The sequence below is a fragment of the Sarcophilus harrisii genome, chromosome 6, assembly GCF_902635505.1.
Source record: "Sarcophilus harrisii chromosome 6, mSarHar1.11, whole genome shotgun sequence".
Taxonomy (NCBI): domain Eukaryota; kingdom Metazoa; phylum Chordata; class Mammalia; order Dasyuromorphia; family Dasyuridae; genus Sarcophilus; species Sarcophilus harrisii.
Window position 1 is genome coordinate 232,531,131 of NC_045431.1, and position 21,299 is coordinate 232,552,429.

General features: G+C 56.4%; 2 protein-coding genes and 2 non-coding genes across 10 annotated transcripts in view; 1 reads left to right on the forward strand and 3 right to left on the reverse strand.

Annotated features, from left to right (window-relative positions):
• Positions 1-449: 449 nt before the first annotated feature.
• On the forward strand, positions 450-7,344 carry F2 (coagulation factor II, thrombin). Its single transcript, XM_031941840.1, has 14 exons — positions 450-654; positions 1,124-1,287; positions 1,400-1,424; positions 1,624-1,677; positions 2,186-2,291; positions 2,430-2,560; positions 2,710-3,021; positions 3,420-3,542; positions 3,671-3,797; positions 5,249-5,416; positions 6,121-6,294; positions 6,433-6,611; positions 6,764-6,834; positions 7,060-7,344. Exons 1-14 carry the CDS (start codon positions 579-581, stop codon positions 7,201-7,203), a joined length of 1,854 nt encoding a protein of 617 aa, XP_031797700.1. The 5' UTR covers positions 450-578; the 3' UTR covers positions 7,204-7,344.
• A 2,768-nt stretch (positions 7,345-10,112) lies between these two features.
• The window catches only part of CKAP5 (cytoskeleton associated protein 5), an 84,893-nt gene continuing 73,706 nt past the window's right edge, over positions 10,113-21,299 (reverse strand). For 5 of the 7 annotated variants that reach the window (XM_031942605.1, XM_031942604.1, XM_031942601.1 and 2 more), the window contains 15 exons: positions 21,037-21,172; positions 20,320-20,513; positions 19,709-19,881; positions 19,451-19,474; positions 18,381-18,554; positions 18,036-18,156; positions 17,385-17,564; positions 16,836-17,023; positions 15,488-15,563; positions 14,045-14,233; positions 13,810-13,947; positions 12,867-12,950; positions 12,589-12,748; positions 11,349-11,500; positions 10,113-11,263 (listed from right to left, as the gene is read on the reverse strand). In XM_031942605.1, coding sequence (XP_031798465.1) covers positions 11,012-11,263; positions 11,349-11,500; positions 12,589-12,748; positions 12,867-12,950; positions 13,810-13,947; positions 14,045-14,233; positions 15,488-15,563; positions 16,836-17,023; positions 17,385-17,564; positions 18,036-18,156; positions 18,381-18,554; positions 19,451-19,474; positions 19,709-19,881; positions 20,320-20,513; positions 21,037-21,172 — 2,241 coding nt within the window. In that variant the 3' untranslated portion in view covers positions 10,113-11,011. The remainder of the gene's footprint in view (positions 11,264-11,348; positions 11,501-12,588; positions 12,749-12,866; positions 12,951-13,809; positions 13,948-14,044; positions 14,234-15,487; positions 15,564-16,835; positions 17,024-17,384; positions 17,565-18,035; positions 18,157-18,380; positions 18,555-19,450; positions 19,475-19,708; positions 19,882-20,319; positions 20,514-21,036; positions 21,173-21,299) is intronic. The other 2 variants (XM_031942606.1, XM_031942608.1) reach the window with 2 other exon arrangements.
• Positions 16,232-16,341, reverse strand: LOC111721459. Its single transcript, XR_002770646.1, has one exon. It is a non-coding gene; the product is annotated as a small nucleolar RNA SNORD67 (small nucleolar RNA).
• LOC111721458 lies at positions 17,879-17,988 on the reverse strand. The gene has a single exon (XR_002770645.1). It is a non-coding gene; the product is annotated as a small nucleolar RNA SNORD67 (small nucleolar RNA).

Genomic DNA, 21,299 nt, shown 5'->3' on the forward strand with positions numbered 1-21,299 from the left:
TCAAGAGGCAGATTCAAATCTGTATTCATCATCCTCATCAACGAGCATTTATTAAGTGCTCACTGTTTGCTGGGCACTGGGAATAAAAACCAAAATCAGAAAAGGCCCTACCTATATAACCCTTAACCCTTTGGGGCCTTCCAGTGTGTAAGAGTAGGGCGCAATTAGCTTATCTCCAGGGTCCTTTCTAGCCCCAGTCCCCGGGCTCTTTGATCCCTGAGAGCGAGGCAAGAGAGGCCCTAATCTCCGGCCTTTTAGATAAAGGAGCCGGCACCCAAGCCAGAGACCCCAGCCCCCGGGAGCCGACCCCGGCCCGCCACTCTCTCTGTGGGCGGAGGAAAGCCGGGGCCAGATGACAGTGCCAGGGTGACGTGCCCCCGAGCACGTCCCTCTTGGGCTTTTCCTGGCCAAGACCAGAAGCCAAAAGTGGGGGCGGGCGGGAGCTGCGCCTGTCCCTCCAGCCCTGACCCGCTGACCCCGTCTTTCTGATTTCTTCATGTTGGTTCAATATTAACCCGGAGGGGCCACATCGGCCTGTCCGGGATCCCTACGTGCACAGCTCCTCCACCAGCACCAGGATGGGTATTCTGGGCCTGACCCCCCAGAGCTGCCTGGCCCTGGGATTCTTGCTCTCTGTCGCCCACTGTGAACATGGTAAGGACCCAAGATGACGACCCCGGGAGGGGGGAACGGGGTCAAGAACGTCAGGGAAAGGTGACAGCCCTCGGGAGAGGACCCACGGTAAACAGGTCCCGAGAACGGGTGGTTCCCTCTGGAGGGAGAGAGAAAGGAAAGTGGGCAAGGGCAGACTGGGCAGAGGGTTGGGGGGCTGTGACAGAAGGGGACAAGCAGCTTGTCTTCGTGGCCCCCAGAGCCATGGGAGGGAGAGGGGGAGCAGGAGGAGGAGCCCCTGTTCTTTGGCCCGGGCTCTTCCCGGGGTCCGATCCTGGCTCTGCGCCGTCCCTGTCCGGGGTAAAAGCCAGAGGAATGGGTGGGGACCCTCCATCCGGCCTCGGACCTTCATGAGGGCCTTCCCAACAGGGGGGCTTGAGCCCAGGCCCCTCTCCCCAAGCCCTGCCCTGTTGGGGACCGTAGGTTCACCCCCTCCTTACCTCCCATCCAGTATTCCTGGACCAGCGGCGGGCACTGGCTGTGCTCCAGAGGGTCCGGCGGGCCAACAGGGGCCTCCTGGAAGAAATGCGACCTGGAAACCTGGAGCGCGAGTGCTTGGAGGAACAGTGCAGCTACGAAGAGGCCTTCGAGGCCCTGGAGTCGATCACAGACACGGTGAGAAGGGGCCGGGGGGCCGCGGGGAGCGCCAGGCGGGCTGGGCCCGGAGACTGGGTGGGGGCAGCGGCCACAGGCGGCCCACCCTTCACCTCCGGCCTTCTCCTTACAGGCTGCCTTCTGGCCCAAGTACCAGCGTGAGTAAAGTGGTGGGGCAGGGAGGGGGGCGCCGAGCCCGGGGCCTTCTGGCTGGGACCTTTCACCTCTCCTTTATCTCCCCGGGGAGGACCTGGCCCAGCCCCGCCCGAGGTCCCAGCCCCGGGGCCAGCGGGTGACCTCCCCAAGCCCCCCGGCCGCCAGCCCCTCCTCCCATGGTTGCTTCCGGCTTTTTCCTAGTTTGTCAGTCTGTGAGGACGACTTCAAGAGCCATTTTCGATGCCTGCCTGGAAGGTGAGAAGGAATAGAACACCTTGTGCCATGGGGGGTGGGCCAGGGGACGAACTCAGCTCCGGAGAGGGCAGGGCCGTGCCCGGGGCTGGGCCGTGAGAGGGGCAGAGCCATGCCCAGGACCCGGGGCTGGGCTGGCAGGGGCAGGGCCGTGCCCAGGGCCTAGCATATTGCCAGCTGGACAGCAGGGAGAGCCAAACTCAAGGCCTGGGGCTGTGTCAGGAACTGAGAGGGGAGCGAGTGAGGGGGAGAAACGGGCCAGTAAGGTGGGGCCGTGATCTGAGGCCGAGACGGCAGCCCGGGTGTCCAAGTAGGCAGAGCTTCGGGCTCAGGGCCAGGGAGACCTGACTTCCGCTGCAGCCGTGTGGTCTCCCACTCTGTAGGGCGGGGTACTGATGGCCCTGCCTCCCAGGGTTGTTGGGAGCATCACAGGAGGTCCCAGGGGTGCGGCGTCTACAACAGCGCATGACAAATGCCTTGGGGACCCTGATTTGGGCCTGGTCCTTGGCAGGAAATTGTGCAGAGGGTCTAGGGTCAAACTACCGGGGAAACATCTCGGTCACCAAGTCTGGGATCCCGTGCCAGCTGTGGAGGAGTCGCTACCCGCACAGGCCGAGGTGAGTGTCTCCTGCCCGCTGCCCATTCCCTCCAGCCCGCTAACGGAGAGAGATCGGCCGGGGACCCCCCCAACCCCTCCCCGGCCTGGCCCCCGGCCTCTCTCTGGGCCCTCTCTAGTTAGCGCCTTCTTGTTTCAGCTTCAACTCCTCCACGCACCCCGACCTTCAGGAGAACTTCTGCCGGAACCCCAACGGCAACCCCAGCGGCCCCTGGTGCTACACCAGCGACCCCACTGTGCGCTGGGAGGAGTGCAGCGTGCCCGTCTGTGGTGAGCCCCGGTGGGGTGGAGGGCCGGGGGGAAGGGGCAGGAGCAGGAAAGGGGGAGCAGGTGGAGACACTGACCCCTGCCTAGCTCGGGTGCTCCCCAGGCGGGCGCGGGCTCAGGGGGCGTCTCTGGCTTGCCTCCCGTTGCTCCAGGAAAGGACGGCTTCACGGTGCCTCTGACCCCCAGGAGCCCCAAGCAGGGGGGCCCGAGCGCCTCCCAGCCTTGCGTCCCCGGCGATGGCCGCTCCTACCGAGGCCAGCTGGCGGTCAGCGTGTCCGGGGCCCCCTGCCTGCCCTGGGCCTCGGAGCAGCTGAAGCCTCTTCTCAAGGAGATCCCTGGCATCGACCTCAGTGTGGTCCTGGAGGAGAACTACTGCCGAAATCCCGACGCCGATGAGGAGGGTCTCTGGTGCTTTGTGGCCGGGCCCCCCGTGAGCCCTGAGTACTGCCCAGTCAATTACTGCGGTGAGTGGGGGGCGAGGGGGCCCGAGGCCATGGCCCCCATGGGCTGGGATGTGGGGGAGGGTGAGAGGTGGGGGGCAGGCTCAGAATGAGGCTGGGGGGGCAATCTAGAGAGAGGGGGGCCTTATAGGGTCCCAGAAGGGACTGGGGGAGTTGCCGTTGCCGGGTAGTGAGCGGCCCAGCCAGGCCCACTCCCTCCAGCTCTCGCACTTCTCGGGTCGCCATGTCTCTGCCCAACCCGGGCTTCCCTTGGGCCTGCTGGGTGGGGGCTTGGCTAGCACCCATTCCTCCAGCAATAACCGCTGGTCAGCCAGGTCTGAGCTCTGTGGGAAACCCAAGCCTGGGGGGCGCTGGGGGGCTCATGGTCTCCCCACACCACCTGTCCTGCCCCCCCCCCCCAGACAGCCCCGTGGATGAGGTGGACGGAGAGCTGGAGCCAGAACGGGAGACCATCATGGGCCGGAGCAGCGCTCAGGAGTACCAGGTGTTCTTCAATGAGAAGACCTTTGGTTCCGGAGAAGCAGGTGAGACTGAGCAGCCAGAGCAGGTGGGGCACAGGGTAGGCCCGGGCAGAGGGGACCCGTGGGCAGAGGGTCCAGCAGGCAAAGGGGGCCGACCACCTCATGCAACGGGGCCCCCTTGGGCTTTGCAGACTGCGGGCTCCGGCCCCTGTTTGAGAAGAAGGAGCTGAAGGACAACAGCGAGCAGGAGCTGCTGGACTCTTACATCGGCGGGCGCATCGTGCACGGGGATGACGCTGAGCTGGGCACTGCTCCCTGGTGAGGCGGGCGCCCAGAGGCCCCGCGCCCATGGTCCCTCCCCCGCAACTCCCCGACTCTCGGGCCCCGCTGGGCTCCCGTGAGCTGCCCCAGGGCGGGGGTCAGCGGGAATGTTCCGGTGGCCCTGGATTGCTGTCCTTGCCCCCCAGCCTCCATCTCCCATATGGGGCTGCTCGCTTTCTGGGGCTCCTCTTTGGGGAAATTAGATTTCCGGCCCACAAATTCTACAGCCTTTGCAAATCCTCCCCAGGCCCTTCCAAGAACAGCCCAAGCCTCCTGCAGAGGAGGCCCTGCTGGACCCAGAGTCCTCGGCCCACTGAGCTGTCTCTAGCTTGGTCTCTGAATCTGTCTCTCTGTGTGTCTGTCTCTTTCTCTCTCTCTCTTCTCTTTTCTGCCCTGACATGCCTCTTTCTCTCTTTCTCTCTGTGTCTCTGTCTGTCTTCTCTGCCCCAACAGCTTTGTCTCTGTCTCTCTCTGTCTCTGAATCTTTCTCTCTCTCTCTCTCCTCTGCCCCTTCTTGTCTCTCTGTCTCTGACCCATCTCTCCCCGTCCCCACCTTCTCCCTTGCTTGGAACGTGACCGCTCTGGCTCCCTTGACCCTCCTGGCCCTTGGCCCAGCAGGCCCACCTCCCCCCTCCCCACTCCCCCTCAGCTCCTTCTGTCCGGAGTCCCTGCCCCCCCATTTGACTTTTCCCTGCTCACTCTTGTAGACTTGAGAACTTGTTCAGTCCAAACCTCTCATTCGACAGATGTGGTAACTGAGGCCCACAGAAGGGACTGGCTCAGCGCTGCAGAAATTGTTTTTTAAATCTAGATCCTTAATGTATTCTTGATTTAAGCACTTTTCTTTTTCAACCTTGAGTCCCAAACTCCCTCCCTTCCTCCCTCCCGCCTCCTCCCCCTCGGCTCTGAGATCACACGGGGGTAAGCCGGGATGAGAACCCAGATCCAGGCTCCCCTCTGCCCCCTTGGGTCAGGGTGCCCACAGCTGGGGGCACCGCCGGGAGCGGCCGTGGCTCTGGCCCCGGGAGGAGGCTGGGTCCCTGCGTCTGGCGCCCGGCTGCTGAGGGGCTTAGATGGGCGCTGGTGCTTCCAGGGAGGAGCCCGGGGCGGGGCGGCAGCAGGCCTCCTTCTGCCCTCCCTCCAGCCTGGCCCCCACTCCCAGGGACCCGGGGGCCTGGGCCGAGGCTCGCCCTCAGAGCTTCACAGAGAGGAGTTTCAGGCCTCCTTGTCTGGGCCGGGGCACCCCGGGGGTTTGGGCTCCAGCACTCAAGGCAGTCTGACCTCTTCCCCAGGGAGGGTCATTCCCCTGGCCCCCTCAGGGCTGCTTTGGGGGGGGGGGGGCTTGAATGTTCCCAAGGATCCTTGGGGCCTGTGGTGGGTCATGGGGGGGAGGGAGGGAGTGTTCCCAGGGCCCCCCGGGGCGGGGAGTGACCGGCCGCCGTCTCCAGGCAGGTGATGCTTTTCCGGAAGACGCCGCAGGAGCTGGTGTGCGGGGCCAGCCTCCTGAGTGACCGCTGGGTCCTCACGGCCGCCCACTGCCTCTTGTACCCGCCCTGGGACAAGAACTTCACGGCGGACGACCTGCTAGTGCGCATCGGGAAGCACCAGCGCTCCAAGTATGGGGGCGGGGCACAGGCCTGGGGTGGGGGGCTTCCTGGGGGGAGTCCCTGGCGGGGGTGGGGGGGGGGGCGGACCCGAGTCTGCGAGAGCTGGGTTCAGATGTCCCCTCCAGCGCTTCCCAGTCGTGCTTGTGGGCTGCTTGGCCGCTCTGAGGCGGGTTCTCATCTGTGAAATGGGACAATAGCACCGGTGCTGCCCCCCAGCCTGGTAGAGAGCGGGGTTACACTCTCGCTCCCGAGACACCCGGGACTGTGCGTCGGGGGAGGGGCTTGGAGCTGCAGGGTCCCTCACAGCCCCAAGTCTGGGATCCCTGACCGGCCCCGGCCTCCGGCCTTCCCGATCTCCCACAATTCGGCCCTGCGCGCTTCTCAAACCCTTACGCCCGCGTTGTCCCTCCCGGGTCCGTAAGATCTCCCGGGGGCCCCGCGGTCCTTGGGGGTGACGGGCGGCAAGCTGGGACGCCCCTTAAAACTCAAAGAGAGGCTCGTTTGGGACGTGGTCCCTGCGGACAAAGCGGAGGGTCAGCACGGGCGGCCGCCCTTGGCCCGTCCCCTCCGGGGCCTGGGTGGGTGTCAGCCCGCGGAGCCCGCCCGCTTCCCCCCCCCCCCGGCCCCCGGAGGCTCCAGCTCCCACTTTTGGGGAGCCCGGCCCGGCCAGAGGCTCTAAGAAGCCCCTCCCCCCGGCCCGGGGCTCTGCCCAGGTACGAGCGGTCCATGGAGAAGATCTCCAAGCTGGAGAAGATCATCATCCACCCCAAGTACAACTGGAAGGACAACCTGGACCGCGACATCGCTCTGCTCAAGCTCAAGCAGCCCATCGCCTTCTCCGACTACATCCGCCCCGTCTGCCTGCCGTCCAAGGACGTCGTGCAGAAGTACCGCCCGGCGGGGGGGCGGGGGGAGGGAAGCCGGGCCGGGGGGATGCGGGCCGGGGGAGGGGAAGGGGGCGGGGGACGAGGCGCCCAGAGCAGGGGCAGACCTCGGCCGGGCTCCACGTTCCCGCTCCCCCTCAGGCTCTTCCTGTCCGGGCACAAAGGGAGGGTGACGGGCTGGGGCAACCTGCGGGAGACGTGGACCTCGTCGCGAGACACCCTGCCCACCGTCATGCAGAAGATCAACCTCCCCCTGGTGGACCAGGCCACTTGCCGCGCCTCCACCAGCATCAAAGTCACCGACAACATGTTCTGCGCCGGCAAGTCTGGGGCGGGGAGGGCCGGAGGGGAAGCTCCAGGGCCGCGGGCGGGCAGAGGGGGGGCGTGGCCGCTGCCCCGCCGGGCCGGGGCCGGCGCCCGGGGGAGGCGGAGGAGTCCAGGGGCCGGTTTCTGAGGCGAGCGACTCTCGTAGGCTACAAACCCGATGAGGAGAAGCGGGGAGACGCTTGCGAAGGGGACAGCGGGGGGCCCTTTGTCATGAAGGTGAGTGTCCCGGTCCCGCGCGGGCCCATAACTAGGCCAGGGCGCCCGGAGCTTTGGCCCAGGCTCACGCATTTAGGAGGAGCCGAGGGCATCATTGGGGCTGTGCTCGACACTCCCTCCCCTCCGGGCCCCGGGGGCCACGTCACCCCGTGTGCCTCCTCCCGGGGCGGGGCGGGCGGGCTGACGGAACCGGCCCCGGACCTCCCGAACCCTTTCTTCTCCAAGAGTCCCTTCGACAACCGCTGGTACCTAATGGGCATCGTGTCCTGGGGCGAAGGCTGCGACCGGGACGGCAAATACGGCTTCTACACTCACGTTTTCCGCCTGAAGAAGTGGATTCTGAAAACCATCGATCGTTCTGGAGTTTAGGAGCATGAACTGGAGAGGCCCCCCCCCGCCAAAGAAGGCGGGAGAGGCGCCCCCCCCCCAAAAAAAAAGAAGGCGGGAGGCTCTTGTTTGTTTTTTATTTCTAAAATATCTATTTCTCAATAAAAGTCTTTGCTTCTGTGAGCGCCGGCTCCTCCCCGAGGCGCCTCCTGGGCTCCCGTGGCCCCCGGAGGGGCTGCCCCGACGTCGGGAGCCTTCCAGGGGACCAAACTGAGCCCACTCGCCTTTCCCGTTCTTGCCACAGCGGCGGCACCCGCGGAGCTGCTCCGCGGACCCCAGTGAAGGGACCCTGGCGGGAGGAGGGCCAGGCTTGGAGAGTCGGGGGTGGCGGGGGGAGATCAGATCTGAGCTCCAGTCCGTCCTAAGCCAGGAAGGCTCTCCAAGGAAACTTCCCCAACCCTTGCTCTTGCCCGGACCGCGGAGGCCGCCGGGACTGGCCTCCCAGGACCTCGAGTCCTCTGCGAGCTCGCTCCAGGCGCCGCTGCCTGGGGGCCTTTTCTCCAGCTGGGGGAAGCCCCGTCACCCCCACCCCCACCTTGTACACCTGGGCTAGTACCTGAGGCAGCCTCTGACTCACCTTCCCGAGTCCGCCCATGACTTGGACTTACCCCGCCCGCCTCGCGGCCGGTTTATGAAGCTGGAACTGGAGCCCGGGGTTTGTTTTTAAAGGAGAGTTAAGGGATGTGGCCTTGAAGGCCGCCAGAAAGGGCAGAAGGGCCTTCTCACAGCGCGTCCCTCGGGCCAACTGTGGGCAATTGAGCTCTGAGCCGGGACTGAGCGCCACAGGTGAATGAATGGTGACGAATGGTGAGCGAAGAATGAAAAGCCGTAAGGGGTGTAGGGCGGGTCGCCCCGTCCAGGCTGGGTGCCTGGCCCCTCAAAACCGGTGCCTGGCTCCTGACTCCACGCGGCCCTTGGGGGCGAGATCCGGGGTTCCTTCCCTTTTGAGATAGAAAAGGCGCGGGGCTGCCTGTCCAGGGCACCAGGCAAAATCCACACTTGAAAGTTGGGTCGGTTTCCCCATGCCCGGCTCCCGCAGCCCCCCCCGCCCAAATTTGGGGCAATCCCGGGGGGGCCCGGCTTTCCCGGGTTCACAAAAGCTTCACCTTACACTGGTACCGGCCCCCAAAGAACCCCTTTTTCTCACCCAATGGTTTTGGAATGGATTTCCCTGCCCGCCTCAAGCCCCTCCTCTGCCCCCCAACCCCTTTTTCTTAACAAAAGTCCACAAAGTCCCGGGGGCAGCAGGCCCCTTTGGGCATTCCCCTTTCTTGGACCCCCAACTTAAAGTTGTAGCCCTGAATTTCCGGGGCTTTGGGGGCCCCAGTGGCAGCGGGGCTGTGGGGCGGGGCCGGTGGAAAGGAAAACCAGTTAGCAGATTTGGAGGCCCGAGCCCCGGTCTGGGGAACCACCCACCCCCTGCCTGTTTCCCAAAAGGGCCCCACCCCTCCCAAAATCGAAAGCCCAGGGGGGGCCTTCCCACCCTCTAAAAATCCTAAAATTTTTTGACTGAAAACTTGCCCCTTTTGGGCCCCAGTCTGCACTTAAGAAAGCTAGCGGGGCTGGCCCAAAGGACACCCATGGTGGGCGAAGGCCGGGGAGCTCTCGGGCCCTCCCCCCACGGTCCTCCGCCCAGCAGGAGTGATGTCTGGGAGCCCGGTCTGTGCCACACACACACACACACACACACTGGCTGAAAGAAGCTCCTGGGAGGGCCTGGAGCTCTCCTGCAAGAGGGAATCAGAGCCTCAGGGGACTGGGAGCAACGGGCAAAGCTGCAGCCAGGTAAAAAAGCTTCTAGACAATCACATGGAGAAACGGCTAGCATGTGCATGGTGCCCTCTCTGGGCCAGCCTCTGCACCCCCTCTCAGGAGCCTGGGTAAGCAGGTGCTGTTACCCCCCACTTTACAGAGAACACTGAGGCATAGAACTCAGCCAGGGTCTGAAGCCAGCTTAAGCCCTGGGCTTCCTGACTCTACACTGTGCCCCACTGCCTCCCAAGCGCACTGGCCCGAGGTGCTGGTTCTGCCCTGATGCTTCCACTAGAGCAGCCCCATGTCCTAAGCCACCCGACAACTCCTGGGCCATCCCTGACGACGTCATCTGGGTCGCTGACTCCCTGCCAGGGCGCCCCATTCACTCCTCCTCGGGGTGTCAGTGTGCCGTGCTGGAGCCAGGACACGTCTTGACCATGGCGCTGGGCAAGCCACTGTACCCCGTCTGCCTGTTTCCCTGCCTGTCAAATGAGCTGGAGAAGGAAACAGCCAACCCCTTCCAGCATCTTTGCCAAGAAAAGCCTAACTGGGCTAGAAGCAGCACACCAGCATTTCCACGACTTCCCAGCCCCTGCCAAGGCCGGCGGGCTGAAAGGGGAGGGTGAGGAATGGGTGGGGGGCTCTTCCACACCTCCCCTGGCCCCAAACCAAGGCCAAGTTTCCCAGTTCACAAGTAAAGAACTGGAGGTCCCTCAGCACCTTGGCTTGGCCACAGTTCTAACAGTCGCCAGTCTCGCAGGAGGGTCAGGTCATCGGCCGCCGGGCTGCCGCTCTTCTTGTGCTGCCTTCCAGGCGTCTTCACGGGAAATTCCTTCTAACATAAAAGTCCAGCTCGAGACAACAGAGGGAACCGGAATCTAGCAGCGGCCAGGTCTGGGATGCAAGCCAGAGGCGAGCATGGGAACCCCTCACCAGAACACGAGGGGACAGCAGGAAGGTTCCTGCCAAGTTCAGGGAGGGAAGGAGGAGAGCCCCCTGAACACATGGCCATCAACCTTCACACGACAAAGAGAAGCTAGGACCCAGCGAGGGGCAACGGCTGCTCCGGGCTGGAAGGTGCAATGTGGGGACGCCGTGCCAGAGCACACATCCCACTCCGGTTCAGACGCCAGGACCAAGTCTGCAGTCCTGTTTATTATGACTTGGGAAAGAACAGAGAAGGTCCCATTGCCACCTGCCCCACTGAGCCGTGGCCATCCTCAAGCCACGGGGCTCCCGGGCGGTGACTGGCCAAGGTGACCGAGGGCCCGAGACCCCCAAGGAGCAGACGCCCAAGCTGCGCAGGCCCGCCTGCCCTGGGTTACACCTCAATGATCCTCAGGCCGATGGGGTGTCGCTGTCACGGGAGAGGCTTCTCTCAATCCGCAGCCAAGGGCGCGCCGGGCCCGGAACTCCGACGAGCTCCATTAGTGCAGAGCCTGGGAAGGTGCCCCTTGCAGAAGGGGCTGGCGGGCACCTCCGAGAGAGTTGGGCGGACGGGCCGTGGGTCCTCTGTGTGGGAGCTCTGGCCACCTCTGGCTGCCCAGGCACCGGGAGCTCTACCTTCCCAACTCCGGGGTCGGTTCTCGGCAGCCGGTTAGAGTTAATGCAAACTTTATTTACAAAAGACACTTAAATTAGCTTTATCATGCCATGCGTCCATACAGAATAGCCCGACCCTTTAGGGTTACAGAGGAGAGCTCACAACTCAAAGGAAAACCACTAAAGAGTTTCTAATAGTCAAGAGCTAGGAAATATTAAGTCAACTTTACAAATAATAGCAATTAAAAAAAGAGATGAGAACACAGTCTGAGCAAGGGAGGCTGTTTACAGGTCTGTACACTAAACTAATACACAGACAGACAGTCTTCTAGGGGCAGGATGCTCACGGAGAGAAGCAGAGTATGTACAGGGACTTGTGCCATGGTGACTCCGTCCTCCCCCACAGCCCGCGGTGTCGGACGGCGCGCCGACGGCGGCCTCCAACTACGAAGACTTCTAGCTGAGCAAACTGAGTGGGGAGCGCGTGGGGGCTTCATTTGCGACTGCTTTTTATTCTCTCCAGTCTTTTTTTCAAGTCATCAATGTTAGCAGCTGTGGAGGAGGAGGAGGAGGAGGAGGAGGTGGTGGCGGCCGAGTGCATCTGGTTGGAGTCCAGGTCCAGGTGATGGTGCTGTTCCCGGGACTCCCGGATCTGAGAGAGCTTACTGTGGAGCATGTCCGTGGAGGAGACCACGGCGGGCACCGAGGGCTTGGAGAGCAGGGTCAGCGCGGGCCTGTCATCCTGCTGGCGGGACAAGACCATACTCTCAGGGGCTGCTCCGGCCTGGCCGGGCGCCCCCTTCCCAGGGCGGGACAAAGGCCCGTCTTACCTTAGTGTTCTCTAGACCGCAACGCTGCCGCAGGATCTTCAGCCTCTCTAGGTACACGGAGGGGCCGACTTCCTCTCCGTTCGTGTTTCCCACCGAGGACACCGTGCTGGTGGGAGTGGGGACGCACGATACCTCCATCTGGGGAGAAATCCCTAAGAGGGAGCAAAGTCTTCAGTCAGGCAGCAGACTCCGGCTGGGGGAAGCTGCTCTGAGATACCCCTCCTGCCCGCCCCCCTGGTTATCCAGCCTCTTAAGGTACAGCTCAGAGAGCTGAAAGCCCCTCTTTTCAGGAGGAACTTATTTCTAAAAAAGCAGCCTAGATCAGACACCCCAGCAATAAGATCTTTGCGTCAACACAGACCAGTCCGTCCTAAGAACATAGGGACTACAACTTCTCAAAATTTGAAGCAAACTGTGGGAAGCCTCTGTCTTTCAGGATTGGGACAGAACCGTGGCTATTTGGAGGAGCAGAGGACTTAGAGAGGAATTTGCCTGAAACTTCATAAAAGGCACCCAAAGGCCCAAGGAGAAGGTGCTTTTGGAAAAGGAGAAGCCAGAATGCTCCATGATGATCTGAATAAGAGGCAGAAAATGCCCAGGGGGCTACACTATTTGATGGGCAGCCCTACTTCTGAAAGGAGCAGGCCAAGTTCTCTCTTCTAAGAGGAAGCTGAGAAACAAAGCTTTGAGGGCGCGGCAGAGAAACTCGGGCCTGCCAGTCCCATATTATGTCACGGGGATCCTGATGCTAACATTTAAAACAGATGGGGGCAGGGAGAAGGGGAGGGGAACCCAAGCCTTCCTCAAAGTGCCCCCTGGCACCATTCTGGGTGAGTCCTGGGGGGTGGGGGGGGGTGTCAATGGACAGTGAGGCGAACACTGGAATTGATGGAATTCCATTTCAATTATTCAATTAAATTTAAAAAGCCAGCCCAACCCTCTGCAGGGTGGGGAGGGGGGCAGGGGGAGCGGGACTCGAGTGTGCACCAAATTGAATGACTAACTCCACAGCCGTTTGCCAGTAGTGGGGATGAGAGATCGGATCCTCGCTAGTTTAGGGAACCCAGCCAAGTTGCTTTGTTGGACAAACCCCTTCACCCTCAAGTTTTATCCTTTCATTCAATTATCCGTCTTTTCTGCCTGACCCCTGCAAGCAACAAATCCCACGTTTGTCTCCTTTCTGGAAACGCCGACAACATGACTGGTGTCTACAACTCCCGGGCTGGGGAGGAACTTCTACCTGTTGAAGAGGGGATGCGTCCTTTGCCCTCCCTCTCCATTTCTATCACCCGGAGGCCTCGCTCTACGTAGCTCTGAAAGAACTGAGAGGAGTTTTTCAGGAAGGGCTCAATGTCGGCATCCGAGTATTTCTTCTTGTATTCATACAATTCTGCTAGGCCCTGATGAATTAAAAGGGGAGCAAGAGTAGAAGAGGATCCAGAGTTAGCAGCAGAACAGAGACTTTGGGTCGCTTTCCACAAAGAGGATTCCCATCTGGACCGCCTTCCTCTCTCTTACCTCCTTAGTGTTCTCTTTGGAGCCAATCTTTTTGAAGATTTCAGCTAAGAAGTCATTCACTTTGGCCTTAGACGCTTTTTCATCCTAAAGAAACAAAGTTAAGACCAAGGTTCCCAATGGCTCTCTGGTTTTGCATGTGAACTGAAAGGGGCCAGCACCCGTATTGGGTGCAGGGATGCTGATAAGCCCATTTTTCTAAAACACAATAACGATCAGCATATTTATTTGGTCTCGATGTCTGGGTAAGAAATCTCTCTTGAGGTCTAAGAAAAATACTCGCACGCAGTCAGGGCCCACACATATGAAGGTGGAGAAAGATGTAGTCACAGCAGAAACTTGGGCAATACCAAGTCCCATAGAAGGGATCCACTAACGCTGGCAGGGCAGGCAAGTGTAGCTAGTGTAGCCATTCTTAGAGACGGGAGGCAGATGACGCCGGGTGGGCCAAACCACCTTCATAGCCTCCTCCTCTCGGAAGGAGTCAGTCTGAGCCCCGGGACACCAGTGTGCACTCCCCTTCACTTTTCCTTCCTCCCCCTTTCCCCCCCTCTGCAAGGGCCCTGCTTCCACTCTGGTGGTCAGAGCCACAGTCCACTAAAACCTTTGTGGACACGCAGCCTGGGAACTTCCCTTGCAAGCCCTGCCTCCTTAGCAGTTACAAAATGGGTGACTCAGAAAGGAAAAGTTCTAAACATCAGGGTCCTTGGCCATGGCTGGGTGGCCTCTGGCACTGTCGAATGGTTAGACATCGGAAACCAGTGTGGCTTTATTAATGAATGCCAAGGACCGGGCAGCTGAAACACTCCAGATGTGTTTGTGCCCTTAGGATGTGAGCTCCCTGACGAGTGGGGCTGACTTACTCTCTCTTTTTATCCCCAGTGCTTAGTACACAGCCCCCCAAATGGTCAGTCAGAACCATGATCTCTCTGGCTCTGTCACTCACTATCCGAGACGCTCCTTTTTCGGTTTCCTTATCGGACTTGCTTCCCATTTGGTCCAGACTGTGCTTCATCATCCTGCACAAGTGAGCTTCCAGTTCAGACTCATTTTTGTTGTCAATCATTGTGAGGTGGTCCAGGATCTGGGGGAAGACAAGCAGGGTCCCACTAGTAGTGATGCCATTCCCAGGATCTTTTCTGGGCTGATCTGCAGGTATACTAGGGATCTTTTTGGCTCACCTTGGGCCCCTTTAGCTTGCAGAGGGTATGCAGCAGAGTTTTTAGGGTCCGAATGGGGAATTCACTCTTACACTGCTTCAGTTTCTCCTTAGGGAAAACTTTCATGAAAATGTGGATATCCAGGAGAATCCTGTCCAGATTAATGCTGTTGATGGTATCGGGGAGAAGCCGAACCATTCTCCAGAGACACTGTTAGAAACAAAGGGAAAAAGAAAATCAACAAAAATCAAAACTCAAAAACTGGCTGCCCAGGGAGAGATCTGATAAAAGATGCCAATTCCCAGCACTTCATCTTGTCCCAAAGCCAAGGGATGAAAGTGCCGATCTCTCCACCATCCCCTGGCCCAGGGCTACACAGAGCACTTAATGGTTTATAAACCCATTTTCTCACACATGCCCCACAGTGAAGGAGGGCTCACTTAGCAGAGAAGGAATCAGAGGTTCAGAGAGGTATAATGACTTGACCAAAGCCACACAGCCCGAGTCTGAGCCGAGATAGACCCGAGATAGACCCAGGTCCCTGTAGCTGGGCTGCTAATAACACGCCTTGGAGCTGGTTCCATCCAGTGAGGTCACAAGACTCCCACCTGAACCCCTTAGACTAGAAACCAGGCCCAGATGTGGACGTGTTCCAGAGGGCATCCAGCCTGTCAGAACTCTGGGCTAGGCCTGGATGCAGAAAGTCTCTTGTTAATAGAATCATCTCCTTCAGGCAAGAATTCATGTCAAATATTTGACAGACATTCAGACTTGGAGCTACAGCCAAATTCTACCAATGTGAAAGGAAAGCAGGAAAGCACTGAGCGTGCAGCTCCTTCTCTAAAGTGGGCACCGCGTCACGGCCTTTTTATCGGCCGGGCCTGGCTTGGCGTGTCCTCCATTTGGGGAATTGGGGACTCGTGCCAGAGTGGACATACTGGCAGACATGGCCACTGAGGGGATGGCTCTGCTAACGTGTTGTAGTCTACAGATATTTCCATTATAAAAGAAGGCTTAAGGGATGCAGAGGCCAGAGGGTGTACCGAAGACACATGTGCGAGAGCTCTTTCGGTGGTTCAGCAGGCCTGAATCAGGATGGGGAAGAGATGTCTCCCCTCTGTGGAGAAAGATTTCTTATTTTCTTTTCAATCATGAGGGAGTGTAGCAAATATTAGAGTGCAAACTTAGTCTCAGACACTTCCTAGATGTGTGACCTTGGACAAGTGACTTTAACCTCCTGCTTCAGTTTCTCCAACTGTAAAGGAGGGATTTTCAAAGCATCTACCTCCCAGGGCTGTTGTGAGGACCCAACAACATCTGTAAGAAGCGCTCAGCACTGTGTGGGGCACTGTGTGGGGATGGGCTACGTCGATGTGTGCTTCCTCCTTCATCCCTCCACCCCAATGTCTCTTCACACATCGCCAAATGGAAAGCATTTAGAACCAGCCTGAATCTGGACTTCACCTTCATGACAAGCTCAGAAAACTTGGGAGAACCGGCTGTTGCTAGAAGGCTGTCCTGGAGCAGAACGAGCAGGGCACTAGGGAGAAAGAGCAGCAGCATTAAAAAAAACAGAAGATAACAACAAACTCAGATGAAAAAAGTCGGCTGCCGAGAGCCGGCCACCTCCTGCTGGGCCCTCCCTCTCTGCCAAGCTCACAGTGATAAGCCTGCTGAGCTTGCTACAAGCACACCACCTGTATCTGAAGAGAATAAAGGCCGACATGCTCCCCATCGCAATCCCATCTCTGCCTGGTTGGCAGGACCTTCTTGGGCCAATGGTTTCTCCCCTTTTTCCCCAACCCCTAGGCCGTCCAAGAGCCTGTCCAGGATGCCGGGGAAGGGAAGAACAATCCTCCCAGGGCTCTCTCGTTTGGTCTGCTCAACTGATCCCAGTTGGAACTTGAAGGGCTGCTGCATGGAGGACCAGCAGGCCCCGCGGCTGATCCCCAAGCCCTCCGACCTTCCCATCAACCCTGCAGTCCGGCAGGTCTGTCACCTCAGGACCTCTGGGCTTGCCAATGACTGCTTTTTATGTAGTGTCTCCCCCATTAGTGCAAGGGCTCTTGGAGCAGTCTGTGCTTGGCACAGAGTAGGGAATTAATGAGTGTTGTTTCTTTTTTGTTCCCTAGTAAATTTATTTAATACACATTACTTTATGAGTCCTGATAAGTTATCCACACTGTCCCCTACAAAGCAAGGAAGGACCGCGAGTCAGATGGCCCCTGTGCACTTGGTTTGTCACCAGACTGCTACTGAGTGCAGCCCACATCACCCGATGCTGTGGCCACACCAACGTGCAACTCATCACTTTCGCGGGCAGGGATTATGGCTCCGACTCAAATATATAACGGGAGGCAGAGATCAGAGTAAAAGGGAAAAACCATGGGAGCGAGGAAAAAACACAAAAGAAGTGAACAGAGCAGGGGCCGATTTGCACATAAGTGTTGTTTCACTCATCAAAGAACTGGCTCGATCGATACATGTTGGATAGAGTAAACTCATTCTGAGACTCACCACCATGGGTCCCTGCCACATGAAGCACGAATGGAAATGCTTCCAACTGAGCCCTCTGTCCAGTTCTAAAGCAGCTGGGTATGTATGAGGTGACTGATGGAGTTTTTATGAGCAATTAGCAAAAGTGAATATGTAATTATTAATGACCCATTACTTTTGTCAGCAGGGGAAGGAACTTGTTGGGCCAACCCACAAAGAGCCAGCGGCCTCCTTTCCATGCAGAGGTCTCTGCCCTAGGGCTAGGCCTTCTGGGGAAGAACTTGTTTCAGGTTAGGCATGGAGGGTCAAGTTGTACCTTAGGATATTGGTCTGGTCTGACTTCTCTAGCACCTTCACTACCAAGAGATTGACAGAACGGAAGACCTGTTGTCCTTCCTCAAGATCTTCAATCCGAGAGTCCAGCATTAAGGTAATGAGCCCGTGCATCAGGTCCTTCAGGACGCCAGTGGAGGCCTCTCGGGCGAGGTTTTCCATCTGAAAGAGCTAGCATTCACAACAGGAGGAATGTTCAGACTTCTGCCCCTAGCAGTGTAGAGAAGCAGAGGCTGAGGGAAAGAGTTCAAAGATTAGAGACAAGTCAAGCATCTGACAAATCATTGCCTGGGCACATCCCCATGAGGAGGACATAGCCCTCCTGGGTACGGAAAAGCCATTAATTCTCCAGAAGCCTTCCCAATAACCAGAATTACGGTACAATGTCCCCTGTGGCAGACAGCGCTCTCTAAATGTGCCTCCTTCTCCCAAATTCCATGGGATACAATGAGAGACTCTTTATGCCCTGACTAAAGAAAGGAGAAGAAATGGAAAAGGACAGAGCTCTTTGTCAGAGGGTTCAAAGTCTTACTGAAATCATATTTCCAATGATGCAGCTATATAACTTGATGATCTCGTCCTTATCGAGTTTCTCATCTGCCATATGCGTGTTGTAGATGAGTCGTAACTGCATGAAGGTGGCAATCAGGAACTGGTCGATGTGACCTGACATAGCTTCAGATTTATCTTCTTGTCTCAGGACCTCATCAATCTAAGGACAAAATACCAAGATGTGCCGTTTCAATTATATTCTTCTAAGACGAGGATGAAATTCTGAATGCACTATCTGGCACTGATCAAGACGGTGCCTCCTGCAGATCTGGGGTTCGTCTGAAAACCAGCCAAGGTAGTCACATGAAGACGTGCACCTTCTGGGTTTTCTCCATTGGCCAAGTCTAGGATTTTCTTTAAAACTGGGTTCTATACAAACAACACTGGTACTTTCACTGAACTATCCTATCCCTGCTACTGCCAAACAAAAAGCTGTATAAAATCCACACTGTCCCCTATAAAGCAAGGAAGGACCGCGAGTCAGATGGCCCCTGTGCACTTGGTTTGTCACCAGACTGCTACTGAGTGCAGCCCACATCACCCGATGCTGTGGCCACACCAACGTGCAACTCATCACTCTCGCGGGCAGGGACTACGGCTCCCACTCAAATACACAATAGGCTCCTCTTACCTGTGTTAGGGCCTGCACACTGGTGTTGATGTCACCACTGGCAACTTGGGAGATGATGAAGTTGATTGTGGATGCTGTGTTACTGTGCATGTCATCAAAATGGGGAGAAACAGCCCGAATCCTAGTGGCAGAAGGGAAAAGGGAATAATAAGTTCAGTCATCCACCCCAATGGTAAGAGAGAAAACGTCACTTTCTGTAAGCCCAAGCCTTCCTAACTGAAAATTTATCAATGCAGGTCAAATCAGCATTAACCAGATTATGTCTCATGTTGCTTAGCCTCTACCCCCTAGCCCACTGAGGATGATCTAAAGGAGGATCTTCTGAAGGAAAGAGTTTGGACTCACTTGGGTTCAGGGATAAGGACTGGTTCAAAAATATCATCTAGTTTGTGCTGAACCAGGGCTGGCATCTCACATCGGACGGTACCATTATCATTTTCTATTTCATCTAGGTCTAGTTGGAATTCACGAGGCACTGTGTGGGTCGCCTCCGAGTGTCCACTTAAGCTGCGAGCTTGGCTAAAAGGAAGAAAAAAGGAATTTATTGCACAACTGTAGGATCGGCTCATCAAGTGGTATGAGCAGGTCCACCAGGGGCCAAAAAGCTTCCAAGCAAATGTTTAACTTCTGGTTTCACTCAACCCCCCTGATTGGCTTGAGTCCTTGATCAGGGCTTTTAACTATTAAATGCCCTGACTCACAGATATTCTGTACGGGGAGCTATAAGTTAATTTATACTCAAAGATTAATACAATTTTACTTGGAGAAAAACCAAGAATGAGTCTATATACACAAATGGCACCACAAACTGGCTCAGAGCCCACCTCTTTGCGACTAAAAGGTCAAAGAGATCGCTTTCCCCTTCCCTTCATGTTGCCACCAAATTCACTGGCACTAAGGATCTCTCCATTACGAGGATCAGTTCAGGCAGTGTTCAGAATATAGCTCCTAGAGATGGAGTTACTTTTTCTCAAGGGAATTATTTTGTAGAATGAAAGCCAGCTCATTTGATCTGTGGATGTTAACACTACAGAAATGACAGGAGTTAACATTATCCTTGTGGCGTGACTCCTGGCAGTGTACCCCACGTGTTCTCAGTCACTGAGCCAGTTCCGGGCTGTGTGCTTATTAGCTATCACCCCCAAACAGAGTCCATTATTGAGTGTAAAACACAAAAGAAGAATGAGCTAATAATTTGATGCTTCTAACACTGAATTGCCACATTTATCAGTGCTCAGGCTACTGATGCCTCTGAGCAGAAAGAGGACTCTGATCTATCTATATTTATGGCGGAAACCCCCACCCACCCTGGTCATCAACTCTAAGCCAGTCACCCTACAGAGGGGATGAATCCAAGTCAGAAGTTACAAAGATATAAGAGCCCTGCTAACAAGGAGTTAGCAGGCAGTACTTACATCCTATAAGTGCGATACATAATTCTGTCCACGGAGAAGCAGTGAAAGAAGGCACAATACCATTTAGAAGAAGTTTTGAGACAAAGACAAAGACAATGAAGACGGAAGGATCAAACATTGTTACATAATATATGTCCGGACACTCTGTCATGCAAGACAATGGTTACAAGAACTCCAGATCCCGTTACGGGACAAGCTGTGAGTATAAAGGGCAGAGACCACAAAGAAGATCTCAGATGGGCACTTCCTGATACATACTTGAGTCGGGATGACATGTCCTCAGCTGGCCCCTTGCGTAACATGTTGGCATTGGAGTTCAAGTTCTGAGTTCGCTGAGGTCTCTCTTCTACCTGTTTTATTGGGGCAGCCGCCGGTCTCTTTGCTGACCGCTTAATCCTCTCCTCGAGCATGCTCATGTCCTTTTCGGAAAGCTGTGTAACACATCAGAGTTGAATTCAAAGCATCTTTACCCTTTGTGAGTTTAGAATACTGATGTAGCTCCCTATTAGATTTTAAAAACCATAGATCAAAAATCAGAGGCAACAGAAATAACACCCACATCCAGAGACAGTTTGTGCTTTATGTCAATCTGCATTAGGCAAATTCCTCTGCGAGGCTGTGTTGGGCCTGCAACCAGACTTTGGCTCCTGGTCCAGCTGGGGGCCCACAGGGCCTCAACAGGGGTGGGGCCACGTGGAGCCCTGCAAGGGTAAGAGGAGACCCACGGAAATGAGAAGGGTCGTATATGTAGATTAAAAACTAATACGGTGTTAAAGCACAGAAACCTGAAGTCTCTTTAATCACAATCAACAACTACCTAGTGAGTGTCATGACAGAAGGGACTATCTCCAAGAAAAAAGACCACTCACATTTCCGATGAGTTTGAACACCTGATCCCCATGCACATTGTAGACCGTCACAATGGTGTTGAGGGCGGCATTGCGAACAGTATTGTCGCGATCGCCAATGTGGATAGCCATCTCCTTTAAGGCTTTTCCTGGAGTTGGCTGGCACACATTCATGCCATAGGATTCTACCAGACAACCCAGCTCTTCCAGGCACTCTAAGGAGACCAAAGAAAAAAACCAATGAGTCATCCTCAAGTCATTCATATTCCAGAAAGGTTGACGAGACCAAGAGACACTTGGTACACACCTGGCTTAGCTTTGTTAGACAGCTTCTCCTTTGGGACATGCTGAACCCTCCACCTTCTCTAGCCCTGTTGGCCTCTCCCCTGTGAGACCCAGGGGGCTTCAGGGAAGAAGGCTGTGGGGCAGCTGGCCCCAGGACACTGAAGATAGTCCCCAGGAGGTTACTGAGCAATTCCTGTACCTTTTGACCCCACAGGTCCATGAAGGTGCAATTCACCTACATTTTCTTAGTTTAAGTTAACAGGTGTGTGACCTTGCTATGGGTAACTTTAATTAGGATTAATCTCCAGAATATTGTTCTGTAACCTGCTTTTAATCCTCGGTGCTCGATACACAGCAGGAACATCTACTCAGTAGTTACTGTACAAATGTTGCTTGCTCAGTCAATTAGAGAACTCGGCGATCTCTTGTCCCAAACTAAGTCACACACTCTACCTGCTCGTTGCTTGGAATTCTTGGACTTGGTTCCTTCCATGATAAAAGGGAACATTTTGCTGGCTGGGTAGACAAGGCACATCCGGTTTAGGATGGCACGAACATCTTTGCGAATAACATCTTTTGGCTCCCCAACCTGATTAACAAGAAAAATCTAGTAAAGCAAAGTATTTTGTGTGTCTTTTTCATGTTTCTTCATAAAAGAAAAAAAAGGGGTGTCATTGAGTAAACAATCTAAGAGTAAAAGGGAAAAAAGAATAATC

Coding starts and splice junctions, on each gene's coding strand:
- F2 (XM_031941840.1), top strand. CDS start 579: ATGGGTATTCTGGGCCTGACCCCCCAGAGCTGCCTGGCCCTGGGATTC. Junction 1,288..1,399: donor TGGAGTCGATCACAGACACG/GTGAGAAGGGGC, acceptor TTCTCCTTACAG/GCTGCCTTCTGGCCCAAGTA. Junction 6,835..7,059: donor GGGGGCCCTTTGTCATGAAG/GTGAGTGTCCCG, acceptor TTCTTCTCCAAG/AGTCCCTTCGACAACCGCTG.